Genomic DNA, 15,583 nt, shown 5'->3' with positions numbered 1-15,583 from the left:
TTTTTAATTAATATAATATTAATTAATATTATATTTATTATTATTACTATTTTTACTATTAATACTTACCATAAACTAACATACCCTTTTAAAATTCTTAAACGTTTTAATAAATACTTAAAACTTACTAATTAATTTTTTAAAATAATATAATAAAATAAATAATATATACTACAGTTAAAATATATTATAACATACTTAATATACAACTGCGATAAATTATTATTCTTCTTTAAAATTAAGTTTAAAAATATGTTGATATAATAATAATTTATCGAATATAATTTATAATATCTTTATATTAAATTTACCTTTATTCTTCTTTTTAACCTTTATATTATAAAAAATAATAGTTATTTAATTTTAATAATATTATATTTTATTTTACTCCGTATTAAAATATTATTTTATAACCATATATATATTTGTAAAACATTAATATTTAAATATATTATAAAAGAAGTAAATTACTATTCTTCCAATAAAAATAGTAAAAAATACAGCATAAAATTATGTTTATCGAATTTTTATTATATAATATATGTTTAAGAAAAATTAAAATTTATTTTTAAAAATATTATATATTTCTTTTATATAATTATTTTTATTATTTTAAACCTTTTTAAAATAATTTATAATAGTTAAAAAATATATTTTATTAAAGATTTATACCAGAAAAATATTATATTAAATTTAAACTTATTAATTATTAATAGGTATAAGGGTTTAAACGAAAAGGTTAAATGTTTATAAAGGCGGTGAAGTTATTTAAGAGGAGAAACTGTAGCCTTTAATAAGCTAATTTTTTTTATTTAATCTAACGTTTAATAAAACTGTTGGCGTTATATATAAATTATCCAGTGGCAGTTTAGGAGGTTTAAACGCATTTTCTGCAATTGGAAGAAAAAGCTACGCCTAGTTAATTTTATATTTAAGGTTATACCTTGGATTATATTTTTATTATCTTATAAGGGGTACGGGTAACCCTTATTAGGTTAATAGAAGAAGGGGAAGAGAAATTAAATAATGTTTAAATATTGCTTTAGTTACTTTATTAAAATTATATAAATTATTATAAATAATTTAGCATAATTTGCGGTAGTAGATTTGGGTTAGATATGTAAAAAGGGGGGGAAAGGGATATATATTAAGAACAATAATTGGTTGGGGGGTTAGGGAATAGGTTTCGATTATTAAGTTAATAGTAAAATGTTGGAAATTAACGAAGGTTGGTTAAAAGTAGGGGGTAATATTTATTTTAATTATAAAATAAATAATATATATTATAAGTTAGAAAGAAGTGGGGTTTAAAGCGTGGTGTTTTGTATTAAGGCTTACTTTATAAGTGTAATTATATATATTAACGTTTATGGGTTAAAAATTGTTTAATATTATTGTATTAACGTTTGTAACTGTATGAACGCGCGTATAGTGGGGTATACCAATCCTTTTTCAGTTTTATAAATTGAAATTTTTTATATTAACGCGTTAAGCCATTTTATTTTTGTTATTTTTAACTCGATAATATTTTATATAAATAGATTACGTAATAATATAAAGTTAATAAATACCTTTATATGATTAACGTTATATTTTTTTATATAAATATTTTTTTATATTAATATGTTTTGTAACGCCGATTGTAATTATTTCGGCAATACTTTAAAATTATTTATTATAAATTTTTTAAATCGTTTTTAATATTTAGTTATTGTTTTTTCGGTTAAACGTGTATATAATGTTTTATTATCGATAGTTTTAAAGTTTATTAATGTAAGAAGTGCTTATATTATTTTTTATTTAGGCGTAATTATTTAAGGATTGATTTTTTCCTATTATATTATTATATGGTTGAATATTATATTAAATATGAATATTCGATTAGGGAGATAGTTTAAAAATTTATATAACTTGTTTATATTTTCTTGTTTAATAGGATTGTATATGACGCGAGTTTATGTTTGTATTAAGTTTTTTGCTTATATTTTTTGGAATATAATGGAAGGAATTAATAATATGGGTAATAATAATTTTATAAATAAAAAGTTTAAGTCGCAATAATTTACTAGAGATACGAACAGATTATATAAAGGAATAAAATTATAACTTATTATAAACTACAGAAATAATATAAAAAAAAATGTTAATATTATTTATATTATTGTAATAAAAATCTTTAAATTAAAGCAATAATAATTCTTCTAACCTTATTAATTTATATTACTACTATTTAATAATATTAATTAATGTTGGTAGGTATATACGTAAATAAAAATAATAATAATAACGATAAAATAATAATAAATAAATTAATAGTATTAAAACTAGTATATTGAAATATCTAAAAAAAAAAATTTATTTAAAGCTAATTAAATATAACGTATTTTTATATTCCAATAATAGTAAATATCTAACCCCTTTTACCTAATAAAATTAGGTACTTTATTTCTTCTTTTCTTATCGGCGATAAAGGTACTTTATTATCAGTAAAATGCCTTAATGTCACATAACCATTAATTTTGAATTATAATATTTAATTGTGGCGTTTACATTATTTACTTGTTTTTAAAAACCTTATAAATATAAACGTAAATATAATTTATACCTATTATATTATTCTTTTTAAAATAATTATTAAATCTTAAAAACCATTCGTTTATTATAACTTTTTCCATAATCACATTTTTATTTAATATTATTTTATTTATAAAACCCTTCTTTTTATTAAACCGTTTAATAATTTAAAAAATTATATTAAATTATATATTAAATTTAACGCTTAAACATAAATTAATATTAAATTAGTTTATAAATTTAACAACTTTAAAATTATTTTATAACCTTTAAATTATTTATAATTATAATTTAAATCTACCATTAAATAAATATTTAATCTATTATAAAATTTATTAAAAAGAAATTAATTTTTTTATATAATCTTATCCTTACAACTTATATTTTATTAAATTTGCATTTAAAAAAATATATTAATATATGGTTTTTCTTTATTAATTTAACTAAACAATCCTTATAATCTATTAATTAAAACTTATAATAATTAACATAACGTAATAATTTTATACATAATAAAACATATTTAATTATTAATTAATCGCTATAATTATTACATTTAATTACTTTTAAATAATATTTATTTAAATACCAACCTTAACATTTTAAATCGTATTTAACAACTTAAACTTTCTTTTCAATTAAGCAAAATAAAATATTACTACCAAAAAATTTAAAAGATTTAATTTTAATCAAAAAAGAAACTATTTAAATTCCTTTTAAAAATTTAATACCCCGTTTAAAAAAACATATATTAATTAAAGTAACGCTTATTTAAACCTTCACCTCTTTTTTAATAACTTTATTTATATTAATAATTTCTCCGTCAAAAATATATAACATAAATAAACATTTAAAAATAATATAATTAAACCACTTAATTAAAAACTTAATATATTTCACATTAATAACCCGTTTAATAATATCCTTATTATTAAAAAATTTTTATTTAATCTTTTTATTTTTAAACCTAATAATAAAACTTATAATAATTTTATAAATATTTAAAATATTTATTAAAAAAATTTTTAATTCTTTACAAATAACACTTTTAAAAACATAATTAATTTATACTTTAATTTAATTTAACCTATTTATAAATAAATAAGTTAAAAAGTAAATATCCTCTTTTTATATATTTAAAATTAAATTTTTTAAATTTAAAATTATATTTAAAACAATTAATAACATTATTGTATTATTACCTTTTAAGGTTATAATATATATATTAATTAATTTACTTAATTTTAAAACAAAATTTTTAATTCCCAAAAATTTAAAAGCGTTACTTAATAATACACCCAACTAAAAACTTATATTTTAAATATTCGCGTAAAAAATTATAAAATTAAAAAAAAACCCTTTAACAAATATTATTAAATATAAATAAATTAAAAAATATTATATAATTTTTAATACCATAAAATACTTATCTCTTATACATAAAAATACCATATTATTTAAAAATTTAACCATTAATATTAATATTTTACATTAATCATTTATTTTACAATTAATTTTAATTAAAACAATAAATAAAACGTTAATTATTATACCGCCACTATTATTATATTAAATAAGGATTAAAACGGTAAATTCTTCGTTATATTAATTTTAAACCATCTTTTAAATAATTAAAAACCTTTTTTAATTTCTTAAATTTAAAAATAATATTTTTATTTAAAAATTTATTAAACGTTTTCTTTTAAAAGGTTATATAAATATATAATAAATTTCTTCCAATATTAAAAAAACATTATCGATAAAAACTTAAATAATTAAATTTCTTTTATAAAATATTATAAAAAGTTAAATATTAACCATTACAGCTTATACCAATCCAATTTAATATTTAGGTTTAATAAATAGGGCTATTAATAGGTTATAAGTTAAATTACCCTAGCGCATTAATAATAGATGTTAAGAAGTGATAAATTAAAGGAAAGATAATTAGGGAAAGAGTTACCAAAATGTAGGAGAATATGCCGGAAGCCGTCTATCTTACCATACTAAACTATAACACTACCTCCCATTAAATCGAGAAACTCCATTGAGAGACCGGAAGGAGCCCTCAGGTTTAGGTCAGTAACGTAGATCTATGCCTTGTCCAAAACTCATCTTCTCCATCAAACAAAACTTCATCAAAACGAAAGAAAAAAAAGAGTCTACCTTTTTTGCTGCTTTCTTGGGTCATAATGCCGAACGCTTCGCCAAAACTTATTAACTATGTTTTCCTTTTTGTCTTCTTGCTTATTGTTTCCACGCAGCATATTCACGCTCAATCTGGTACGAATATAGCACCAAGATAGCTGACAGCTTCCAGCCCTTTATGGAATTCACTTTAATAGTTTTATAGGTAAAAATGATCCCCATCGTTGCCTAACTCTCCTGAATAATGGAACATGGTCGTCTTCAGTTCCTGGCGGCTCTCGACGATGGGAACCAAAAGATTGTCGTATGGTTGAGCATACTGCAGACTCTCTTCACGAATGCCTCAATGACCGAAAGGTTGTCTTCATCGGCGATTCTACAATCCGGCAGCTTTTCTGGGCCGCTACTAAACAAGTTGCTCGCCGCGAGTCCGAAACTAGGATAAAACGCCTGCTTCAATCGAACGGCAAGCATCACGATATCTCGTTTCGGGCTGATAATGTCCAACTGGAATTTGTCTGGGATCCCTGGCTAAACTCTACCGTCTTGCACGGTGTGCTTAAGAACTTCCACGCTCTACCTACACCCCTATATGTAGAAGGCATTGCGGGGATGGACGAACTGTCCCCTGTGCTCGTTATCTTGGGTGCCCCCGGACTCTGGGCTGCTCGATACGGCGGGGATGACTATATGAACCTGTTTAAGCGAGCCGTCACCGGCGTCGTGCCGTACCTATCACCTAGCCTTGATAACAACATATCACAGGCAATGAAAACGACTCAAGGCTCGGGCGATATCCCAAACCGGATTTTTCTAGCGCCAGTAGGGATCCCAAATTACAGCAACTTGGCTCCGAATCGGTCCAAGAGCATAACGCCGGAACGGATTAAGGCCATGAATAACTACCTCTCAGAAGTCTTCTCGAACAATCTGACGTATGTTCCTTGGGTATACAACCAAATTCCCACTTCTTCTAAATGGGATTTCGATATAGACGGCTTGCATGTGTCAGACGATATGGCAGCACTGAAACTCAACATTGTTTTCAACGCACTTTGCAATTCAGCAGCAAGCGCCCGCTCACGCTCTTTCAAGGGCACATGCTGCGTCGTTCCTCTACAGGGCTATAGTCCTGTGATAGTTGGCCTTTTATTGGGAGTTTCAGCAGGGTTCGGGTCTGCTGGTGCGCGCCATAACCTGGAGGTTGGAGGTAATCCAGAAATCGTTAAATCTGTCGAAACCCTTAGAAACATACTCGTTACCTTCATGTGGTGTTGGTACGCCGACGGGACTTCCTACTTAATAAAAGCTGAACGTCATTATGAACAAGAGGTTTTCGTCGCGGCTTGCCTTATATGGCTAGTGGTCAGCGTATTGTCATTAAGGAAAGCCACCCACCAGACAGATGGTTCTTCGTCGTCCAAACGCGATCTGCGATACTATCGTGGTCCGGGATACATATCGCGGAGTCAGTCTAATGAGATCAAAGGCTTAATGCAGGGGATTATCTTGCTCTATCACTATCACCATGCGTCCCAGGCTCTCTGGGTTTACAAGATCATCCGACTATTTATCTCCGGATACCTATACATATCCGGCTATGCTCACACGCTATACCTTCTCAAAACGAACGACTTTTCTTTGAATCGCGTCATAGAGATTCTATTCCGCTTGAACTTTCTAAGCGTCTTCCTGCCGTACATGATGAGAACAACATACACGTCGTATTATTTCGCCCCCGTTATCACGTTCTGGTATCTTGTTTTGTACGCGATGCTTCGTTTCTTCAAAAGCTACAATCGCGATCTGCGTTGGCTACTTTTGAAAATAGCGGTGACAGCTAGACTCACCAATTTGCTTATACTTACCCCTGGTATTCTTGAAGCTGTCACTAGATTCGTACACGCTATATTCTTCATATCTATAGATGTAGAAGAGATGCGTTTCAGGCTGCGTCTAGACCGCTACATTACGTTCATCGGGATTATTGTAGCGGCTCTTACCCATCGCGCCTCTATTCGCAGGGAGCCAACTTTCCTTCAACTTGGCTGGGTCGGAGCGGCCCTCACTCTAAGATTCACATACTGGCTTGCTATCGTCTGTGTAGGGAGCAGTCTAACATTCTTCTACGTCACCCAAACTTATCTACAAGAGAAGCAGACATACAATCAAATTCACCCATTCATATCCTGGATCCCGATATTATGTTTTATAGTGCTCAGAAACTCTCATCGCATATTAAGAGATAGGTATCTTTTATTACCCAACCTCCTCGGCCGCATCTCGCTAGAGACATACGTGCTGCAGTACCACATTTGGCTTGGCGGGGATGCTACAGCAAATCTTTTTGTGGGATATTGGGAAGGCCGCTAGGGGCGGTTTGCAGAAACGGTGATACTCACTATTACGTTTATCGGACTTGCGGCAACTACAAGAAACAGTACCAGAATATGTGCTCGGTGGTTGAATGGACCGGGAGCTGTGGGACTGCTGTCAGCGCTATGGACTGCGAATATCGTATACAGCGGAGTACTAACATCGCGGGCATGAATGGTAATGGTTCGGATATGTGGTATTGGCGGTATTGGGTCTGATGAAGATATATATTAGAAGGATTGGTGAAGTGCTATTATAGGGACATGGAAATACTATAACTATGGATAAAGGGGTCTAGTATTATATATATTCGTGTTGCTCCCCTGTTAAATGTTCGTGCCTTGTCGTTCATTATCTGACGGTTATCTATCGGCTTTTTATTTATTTTACAAATCACGTTCTATGCTCGTCCGTCTTTGATGGGCCAACAGCATCTGCACCTGCACCTGCACCTTCCTCCCTTCACGACAACGACAAGAACAGCGCGCACCGTGACTCACGTACCCACTAACCGCTCTAGCCGGCGAGTACGTTAAAGGTCGTAATTGCCGACTGAACTATCACTAAGAAACAAGGCTCGGTGGTGTAGTGGTAACACACTCCGGTTTCCTGAGGCACCCATAGAGTGGATTGGGGGTTGGTGCTTAGAGGTTCCTTGGAAATAGAAATAGAGGCTAGAAATAGAGCCGAGGACGGAGTCTCTGGAGTGACGCAGGTTCGAATCCTGCCCGGGCTATTTTTTTTTCGTTTTTATTCTTTCAGTGTAGTTTTTTTTTAATTTTCTTTTTTGATATTTCTTTTTTTCCTTTTCAGGTTTGAAGTGATTCTGCTTCCTATACCAGGTACGTAAGTAGGTACTGTAGTTAACCCCTTATTCTTTTAGGTATTTACCTATCTAGCCTTGTATTGATTGCACTTGTGGTAAAAGGGGTCGAAGGGTTTCTTACATTCAAAATTACATCTACCTCTAATATTCTCCCCTTAGATAGAGGTATATAGACTACTACAGCGGATATGATTTTATTACTAGGATCACTAGCTAATACAGAGATATTTGTGCGCAACGACACAGTAACCCCCATTTCTCGTTCTTAATGCCATAGTATAAACGACTTTAAACCTTGGTAGAGGAAACTAAACCTATCTTCCCTTGCATTTGCGATCCCGTTTACCTTTCTGTGTGCGCTGTATGTCAATTGCAGCCGGTAATCATGTTGCGCCAACAACGTACCAAGTGCCTATATCCAGGTAGGCGAGAATTCCAATCCCGATATCCATTAACTCCCACTGGTAGTATTTCTAAACAACCTCGCCTATCAATCGTCCCCTCTATCTCACTCGCGTTCTGGAAACGTGCTCGACTAAGAGATGCTCCAAGCATAGCCGGTCGTCCTCGGACATCAAGGCCAAGCGGTGGCCGTAGCACTCGACGCGGACGGATTCGATGCCGCGCAGCTCCAACAGCTCGAATACGCCTAGAGCTTGCGTTACGTGGGCTGTGGCACGCTGGAAATACCGACGGAACAGGGCTTCTTGGCGCGTGAGGTATACGGTGGTGAAGGCCCCGATCACGACCGTCATGCGCGTTAGCGGGAGGCGGCGGAGCTCGGTGATGGCGCGGTCTGCTACGAGGCCGGTCCAGAGGAATTTGATGCGCTCTAGAGAGATAGATAAGAGGTCGTTGGTTGATATGTGGTAGAGGATAGTGCAGGTGCACTGGAAGTAGAGGGTCCGTAGTGCGAGGTTAGTATCTAGATAGTTTGCGGCTTGGGGAGAAAGGGGGAAGAGGGGAGAAAGTTGTGGCATACCATTTTGCTGTACATGTAAGTGAGGACTTCCCGGCTGAAGAACTTGGAAGTGTAGGCTAGATTGGTGTCGATAATATAACTTCGATCCCCGAGCCTATACGAAGCGAATAAGCCAGGGCAGCTACAGCCGAGATAATACGATCCTCGGCGGGGAGAGGTAGTGTGAGCAGAGCCGGGGTTTGGGTTACAGGGGACCGCAATAACGCGAGGCCATTCGAGGTCTAGGTAGTGCCAGTAGATGCGGTAGCGAACGTCTCGAGGGAGGTTTTGGAGTTTGTTTTCCAAGGGCCTTGGGGGTTCATCCGTTTCTTGGTATTAGCATTGGATTGAGCATAGTAACGGGAGAAGTCGTAAGTACACTTACATATCAGGAGTCGTGACAGGTCCATGATGACGATGCTGGTCAGATAATACTTTGACTTGTAAAGCTAAACGCGAGTTGCATCGCGATTAGCGATGATTAGACAAAGCTGGGTTATATATGGTCTGGCGTCTGGCTTTGCGGTTGAGGTCCTTGGCATAGACGATGTCGACTAAGTTCTTCCTGGTGATATTCTAGCTCTGTCAAGCCATGCATGAACTTCGAGGAAGCAACAGCTAATGCGGGAGATGCCGAGGCGCACTTGAAGCTTGAACTTATCAAGCACAAAGAAAGTAATTACGAATATAATAAATGCATGGCTCTTTCGTCGGGTAAAAATAGTGCATGCATGTCTGTAATAATAATAGTAGTATGACTTGAAGAATAGGGGGCAGGCAAGAGTAAAAGCGAAAGGAATGTTGATAAAAAAATAACTAAAAAGAAATTACAAGAAAGGGGCCGAAAAGAAGAACGAAAAAGAAATGCAAAAAAGCTCAGTCCCAGATTCGAATCCCCTCGGATAGGGGCAGAGGATTCGAACCCAAGACCTACGAAAAACCGGCTTCGTTCGGCATCTGCTGTCAAGTCACATTCTTTTTTTTGTTTTTGGGAAGAATGGTCCAGCAGAATACACCACAGTGGGGTTTTCTCTAACCTCAAGTCGCCCAGGCGAGGGGCGTCGGTTGAGAGTTAGTTTGCAGTTAGGATATATAACTTTTACTTGGTGGGTAGGTACTTTGGCAGATGTATCTCGTTGCCTGGGTTTCTGCCACCTGATACTTCAGGTGCAGCGGCGACAAGGTGCGTGATGGTCAGTGGGGATGGCGGCTAGTACTGCCGGAAGGGTAGGTACCTAATGTACTATGTACGCGGTACCAACTATATACTTACCTACATGTAGGTACATAAGTTAGTAGCTCTGTCGATAACAATATACCTATTCATAAAGGTAATTCGCGCTTTACAGACAGCCTAGATCTTGAGAATTGTTAACTTTAATATCTACCTCCTAGGTATATAAACACTCGGCCATGACCGCTATGCTGAGTGCTATTCGTAATTCATAAACCGCTTCCAGTCATTACCCGCCCAAATACCTCCAATATACCCCCCCTGCCACACCCTGTTTTGCCTCATTACTCGCATCATCAATCCAAACTCCTCATAATATCCCCAACCTATCTTATCCATTCGTATCTCATCTCGCAATGCATTCCCCTCCAAGTACACCCGCGGACGCCGAACCGAGCCCGGCAAATGCAACCATGCCCCAAGCCACGGCCGCAGAGTCCCAGTCTGACTCGGTAGCCGGCAAGAGGTCTGACTCCACAGAAGATCTAGGCGAGAACATGATAGGTCGATATGCCTTTTCGTCTTCGTGTTTCTTAGACACCCTCGCCCGTCCTCGTCTTCGCCCAGGAGTCACAGTTCCATCCTCACTAGGTGTGCACGAGCTTGCAACACTTCCTATTCTGGATATACTTCCTACTCTTGAAGCGTCTCTTACTCTTGACGTATTCCTTACTCTCGATTCATTTCTCACCCTCGACAAATTTCTTATCCTCGATGAGCTTCTTACGTTAGATTCGCTCCTTAGTCTTGACGCATTTCTTAACCTTGACGAACTCCTTAGTCTCGATAGGCCCCGCCTGCTTTGGCTTCTAAGGGTCATCGAATGTTCTGATGTGCGATATTCGGGATAGTCGTAACTCCCCCTGGTGGGTGTATAAGGACTATAGGGCGTACGAGGCATACGGAAGATCTTATCCTCGACGACGCGCCTAGCCCTGAGACGGAATTTGAAAGTCGGAATAGCTGATGCGATAATGTCTTGTACGCTTATAGCGCGTACGGCAGCCCACAGACCAAGACTAATCGTGCAGACCAGAACATCGCATCCGACAGCGTTTACGGCAGGGTGGTCGTAGAGAGAGCCTAAAACTTTGCCAATTGCTGTAGTACTTCGTTCCCAGTTGGTACGCTCTTCAATATTCCAGGGGAGGAAGACGCTATGACGATGATGATGGGAGTCAGGAATATTGTAGCAGAGTCCTTCAATGCTAGACTTTGCGTGTAATACAAAAGACACAACGGAAATGGTCCGAAATATTGTCTTGAGTGAGTTATAGGCGTCGTGAGGGTGTAAGTAGACGGTACCCCAGCTTACCGGCGCAATTGCCGGTAAGATAAGGGGCAAGAAAGTCGATGCTCGACCGAGATGGACCACATTCACAAACGAATGTGTGTCCGCAGCATAAGGAAGCAGAAATATTGAAAGATAATTCAAGGCCAACACTGTGAAGAGTATGCGAGGGCGCAAATGCCAATTCTTTGGTTTTGGAGCAATGACTTTGTCGCGAATCCAAATCAACGTCGAAAGGACGGGAACGATTGGTATCTCAAAATTCTCGCTTCCTGGAGGTAGTGGCGACGGAGTCAAGAGAAGGGCAACGTAGAATAGATTCTGCGCAAACGAAAGGCTGACAAGGTGGGCTAGGATCAGAAACGAAGCTGTCAGGGGGATATTTCGTCGTCGACCCTCGATCGATAATAACATGCTAAACGCTACTGTCGCGAGATCAATCTGTTGCCCCCACCAGAAGCGACGGGCTTTCTCGGCGACAATCTCTAGGGCATCGTAGAAGATGGGAGTGTCACTCAACCACTGGGTGATATAAAGGGAATTCGATCTCCTCAAGTCCCGAGGTGTAAGGACAAGTTTCTCGGCGAGGAGATAGCTATATGCACATTAGCCACTATGATAACGTTTATGATTAGAGTAATAAGTGAATACCGTTCTCGTTGGTGGACGCCATGCTCATGCGCCCACGTCTTATACGACAAGACAGCAGACGCCACAGAGTTGTAAGTCGCCAAAGAAAAAGCTACGGCAGCAAGCCCGAGAAAGATAGGAACTAGTCCCCTACGCTGCGCATAACGCGATCGTGTGTCTTGAGCTGGACCTAAGGACTTATACGATGCATAGAGCCCAACAACGATTGCATACGTCAAGTAAACTATGGCCGTAAGATAGGTACCAACTACCGCCAGCGGAGTGTACCTGAAATCGATATCATTAACCAGTCGGCTCACAAGTAAACAAAGCTTAACAATACATACCTCACCGGATTCTGGAACGGCACGGCAGACATAATGAAGCCAAATCTTCCCGGATGAATTCCCGGCGACGAAGAGCGAAGCTAGGTAATTACACGTAACCGTAACCGTAGCCGTAGCCGTAGCTGTAGCTGTAACCGAAGGACTTGTAAGAGAGCTTACAAGGGTTGAAGTGCATCTCTATAGGTCGTCGCTTCGTGGCTGGGAGCTAAACAAGCTCGGGGGGGGAACAACCGCGCAGGAATTAATTGAGTTAATATGACGCCATGTTTTTATTGCTATTGGATGGGAAATCGAGAGGTTTCAGCAAGAAACAATCCTGCGCAGGAAGTCGAAAAGCAACATTACATACCCCGCGTAAGTATTTTGTTCGTATAGCTGAATAATACAACGTATATGAATAACCGTATCAATGGAATGAGCAAGACTGAAAAAAGAAAAAAAAAAAAAAAAAAAAAGGAATAATTTTTATGAGATGCTATATTCAGGTGTAGTTTCGCTTCACCATTAATATCAACCGTAGCGAGGATGGGTCAGTTTATGAAGGTTTTATAACTAATCTTTATGCACTGCTTTGCTGTATGAAAAATTTGAAAAATTTGTGAAGTGTATATGCCTAATGACGACGGCTGTTGCTGTCTTCGTTGGGTGCTGATGTGTCACTTTCAATAATAGTTTAGCTTGATATACTCTTGACACCAGCTCATCTCTTAGGTACTCATCTTTTAGGTATGTATAACTCATCACATACCTAAGGTATAGGTAGGTATACCATTCCACGTCCTCCAATGCATGTTTGCTAACTATGATAAAACCTAATGATAATGCCTAATTCCGCAAACAAATATCTTCAAATACTTTAACTAGTAGTTATTGATATTTTTAAGGACTTATAATTGTATTACCTTGACGTGTAACTATATGTACCTATGCATTGCATAAGTTTGAAGTCTCCGTCCTGCAGGTACAGCGTATCTATATGTAGGTACTTATCCAGCCAATGATACCTCGTAGGCGCGCGCGCTTAGTTCATTCCGACTATACTTAGCCTCCTAACCCATACAGGATTAGCTCAAATGTCATATCGCCATATGTATGTACTTACGTACCTATTCCGTACATGTAATTTCGACATTGCAGACAATCATTCCAAACCAAATCACAAGACGCATCATTGGCCAGCCCCTCTGAAACATTACCTCAAAGCCCTCCTGCGGGCTAACGTTTGCTTTCCCACTTAATCCAACCTACCTAACCCATTCCGACTCAAATACCTAACCACCCACCCACCCACCCACCATGTACCATCTCGCCAAGTCGCTGTACCTGCTCGCGCGGCGGCGGGAGGAATACTCGGTGATACTCCTGGGGCTGGACAACGCGGGCAAGACGACGTTCCACGAGCAGGCCAAATCGCTCTTCCTACCCGAGCACCCAGACCCCAAGCTCAAGACCGTGCCGACCGTAGGCCAGAACGTGTCCACCCTCACCCTGCCCGACATGTACCTCAAGATCTGGGACGTGGGCGGCCAGATGACCCTCCGCAAGCTGTGGCAGAGCTACTACGCCAGCTGCCACGCCATCGTCTTCATCATCGACAGCACCGACATCGGCGACGGGTCTCTCGAGCACGACGGCTCTGGCCGTCTTGACGAGTGTCGCCTCGTGCTCGAGGACGTGCTGCAGAATTCCGAGACGGAGGGCGTGCCGCTTTTGATACTGGCGAATAAGCAGGATCGCGAGGATTGCGTCGAGGTCGTGCGCATAAAGGAGGGCCTGGTGAAGAAGGTGTTCGAGGGCGAGAAGGCGTCGAGTATACGCGATTCCCGGGTGCTGCCGGTGAGCGCCCTGACAGGCACGGGCGTGAGGGAAGCAATCGATTGGGTTAGGTCGAGGGTTAAATGGAATAAAGAGTCGAGACCGCCAGTGATGCGGTGAGGGAAGGGAAAGGCTCTACGTAACGTTGTGCTATTTGGGTAAAGTGGCCTTGGGTTGGTTTGCATTCAGCGTCATGGAACAGGCGTTCTAGGATGGGAGTTATCATTGAGTTCATCATGGGTATCTTTATTTGGGTCGTCTATGGGAGTAGCCCCCCGTCTGCTATCTCTCGTTCTCCGCGGACAATTCTGCCAGGAGTCCGCCTTTGTTCCTCCGCTTCGAGTCCTCGGCTAACTCCTGATCTAATAACGTCGAGAACTCCTTGACTTTGCTGAGGGCGACGCCTGTGCACTGGAGCAGCGTGGCCGCCTCTACGGGTGTGCCACCCAACTTTGCGATTTGGCATATTTCCCCGTATCTGTTGAGACTGATCGTGCAGCTAGACACCCTCAATTGTTCCTCCAAGAGATTTACGTCCAACAATGTGATCTCTCCTTCATAAAAGCTAAATGTAACGCAAAACGGCGAATGCAGCCAGCTCAGCGGCACAGGTTCTCGTTCGGCGGGAGTATATACAGTTAAATTCCCTCCCTCCATACTTGTATCTGGTTTCCTGAAGTGGCGCAACGCTGCTACAACCGCGAAACATGAGGCGTCGATCAGATTGCCATCGTGTGAGAGCACGTGTAGGTCAACTCTTATGGACCAACACTTTTGCCCGGCGACGAGGCACAACGACTCTGTGTCGAGAGCGTTCGATCGGCGGACGGTCTTTTCCAGTAGTCTCGATAATAGAACTTCTGTTTCTGTCGGTCGATTAACTTCGAAAGCGGGCGATGCCATGGGGCTAAGTTCGGTCGTGATAGTGAAGATGCCGTCAAACGGTCGGTCCGTGTAAGGTGTTGTGACTTCGGCCGAGACCTTGACAAGTATCCTAGTTACGTTAGTGTTATAGAATATTTAATATTTAGGTATATATAATCTTAGGCACCTTGTCTTTCCAAGAGTTACATCTGCAACTCCGTATTGGTCACCAAACTTGATCTCGAGCTTTCGGTATTGGTCGAATGTGCGGCCGTCGATGCGCAGGCCCTCTTGTAGCGCCTGCACTACGAAAGCGCGCTCATTGAGTGAAGGTTCAGCCTCTCGAGGCATGGTGAAAGGAACGATTATAAGTGAAAAGTGTAATTGTTCTTGTTTCACCTCATTATTCGTGCCGATTCAAATACCCAATGTAGTAGCAGCAGCTTCAGCGAGAGTGGGGTGTTTGGTTCTGTGCATATTCATCACTGAGAGCTTCAAAATTCCTATGGAAATTCTG

General features: G+C 38.3%; 5 protein-coding genes across 5 annotated transcripts; 2 read left to right on the top strand and 3 right to left on the bottom strand.

Moving 5' to 3' along the window:
• Nucleotides 1-4,555: 4,555 nt before the first annotated feature.
• Nucleotides 4,556-7,424, top strand: F4813DRAFT_346403 (Cas1p-domain-containing protein). Its single transcript, XM_049241844.1, has 2 exons — nucleotides 4,556-4,857; nucleotides 4,928-7,424. The coding sequence occupies exons 1-2, from the start codon at nucleotides 4,767-4,769 to the stop codon at nucleotides 7,093-7,095; spliced, it is 2,259 nt and encodes a 752-aa protein (XP_049103926.1). The 5' UTR covers nucleotides 4,556-4,766; the 3' UTR covers nucleotides 7,096-7,424.
• Nucleotides 7,425-8,427: 1,003 nt separating this feature from the next.
• Nucleotides 8,428-9,295, bottom strand: F4813DRAFT_385632 (uncharacterized protein; the record flags this gene model as incomplete). Its single annotated transcript, XM_049246282.1, has 3 exons — nucleotides 8,428-8,814; nucleotides 8,907-9,000; nucleotides 9,159-9,295. The coding sequence occupies 3 exons, from the start codon at nucleotides 9,293-9,295 to the stop codon at nucleotides 8,428-8,430; spliced, it is 618 nt and encodes a 205-aa protein (XP_049103925.1).
• A 932-nt stretch (nucleotides 9,296-10,227) lies between these two features.
• F4813DRAFT_346401 (uncharacterized protein) lies at nucleotides 10,228-12,830 on the bottom strand. The gene is made up of 3 exons (XM_049241843.1): nucleotides 12,388-12,830; nucleotides 12,062-12,328; nucleotides 10,228-12,005 (listed from the first exon to the last, which is right to left on the bottom strand). The coding sequence occupies exons 1-3, from the start codon at nucleotides 12,417-12,419 to the stop codon at nucleotides 10,466-10,468; spliced, it is 1,839 nt and encodes a 612-aa protein (XP_049103924.1). The 5' UTR covers nucleotides 12,420-12,830; the 3' UTR covers nucleotides 10,228-10,465.
• A 443-nt stretch (nucleotides 12,831-13,273) lies between these two features.
• F4813DRAFT_178083 (P-loop containing nucleoside triphosphate hydrolase protein) lies at nucleotides 13,274-14,403 on the top strand. Its single transcript, XM_049239283.1, has one exon. The coding sequence runs from the start codon at nucleotides 13,684-13,686 to the stop codon at nucleotides 14,320-14,322; it is 639 nt and encodes a 212-aa protein (XP_049103923.1). The 5' UTR covers nucleotides 13,274-13,683; the 3' UTR covers nucleotides 14,323-14,403.
• F4813DRAFT_178082 (ribosomal protein S5 domain 2-like protein) lies at nucleotides 14,404-15,525 on the bottom strand. The gene is made up of 2 exons (XM_049239282.1): nucleotides 15,254-15,525; nucleotides 14,404-15,196 (listed from the first exon to the last, which is right to left on the bottom strand). Exons 1-2 carry the CDS (start codon nucleotides 15,415-15,417, stop codon nucleotides 14,485-14,487), a joined length of 876 nt encoding a protein of 291 aa, XP_049103922.1. The 5' UTR covers nucleotides 15,418-15,525; the 3' UTR covers nucleotides 14,404-14,484.
• Between the last annotated feature and the right edge of the window lie 58 nt (nucleotides 15,526-15,583).

Source organism: Daldinia decipiens (genome assembly GCF_022478715.1).
Source record: "Daldinia decipiens strain CBS 113046 unplaced genomic scaffold F4813scaffold_3, whole genome shotgun sequence".
NCBI classification, from domain to species: domain Eukaryota; kingdom Fungi; phylum Ascomycota; class Sordariomycetes; order Xylariales; family Hypoxylaceae; genus Daldinia; species Daldinia decipiens.
This window is presented reverse-complemented; position numbering and strand designations above follow the sequence as displayed.

What these genes read in the sequence shown, in the direction of transcription:
- F4813DRAFT_346403 (XM_049241844.1), top strand. Translation starts at nt 4,767, where the DNA reads ATGCCGAACGCTTCGCCAAAACTTATTAACTATGTTTTCCTTTTTGTC. An exon ending in GCATATTCACGCTCAATCTG is followed by an intron (nt 4,858 to 4,927) that starts GTACGAATATAG and finishes ATAGTTTTATAG; the next exon opens with GTAAAAATGATCCCCATCGT.
- F4813DRAFT_178083 (XM_049239283.1), top strand. Translation starts at nt 13,684, where the DNA reads ATGTACCATCTCGCCAAGTCGCTGTACCTGCTCGCGCGGCGGCGGGAG.
- F4813DRAFT_346401 (XM_049241843.1), bottom strand. Translation starts at nt 12,419, where the DNA reads ATGTCTGCCGTGCCGTTCCAGAATCCGGTGAG. An exon ending in CCGTTCCAGAATCCGGTGAG is followed by an intron (nt 12,329 to 12,387) that starts GTATGTATTGTT and finishes TATCGATTTCAG; the next exon opens with GTACACTCCGCTGGCGGTAG. An exon ending in GGCGTCCACCAACGAGAACG is followed by an intron (nt 12,006 to 12,061) that starts GTATTCACTTAT and finishes ATGTGCATATAG; the next exon opens with CTATCTCCTCGCCGAGAAAC.
- F4813DRAFT_178082 (XM_049239282.1), bottom strand. Translation starts at nt 15,417, where the DNA reads ATGCCTCGAGAGGCTGAACCTTCACTCAATGAGCGCGCTTTCGTAGTG. An exon ending in GTAACTCTTGGAAAGACAAG is followed by an intron (nt 15,197 to 15,253) that starts GTGCCTAAGATT and finishes TAACGTAACTAG; the next exon opens with GATACTTGTCAAGGTCTCGG.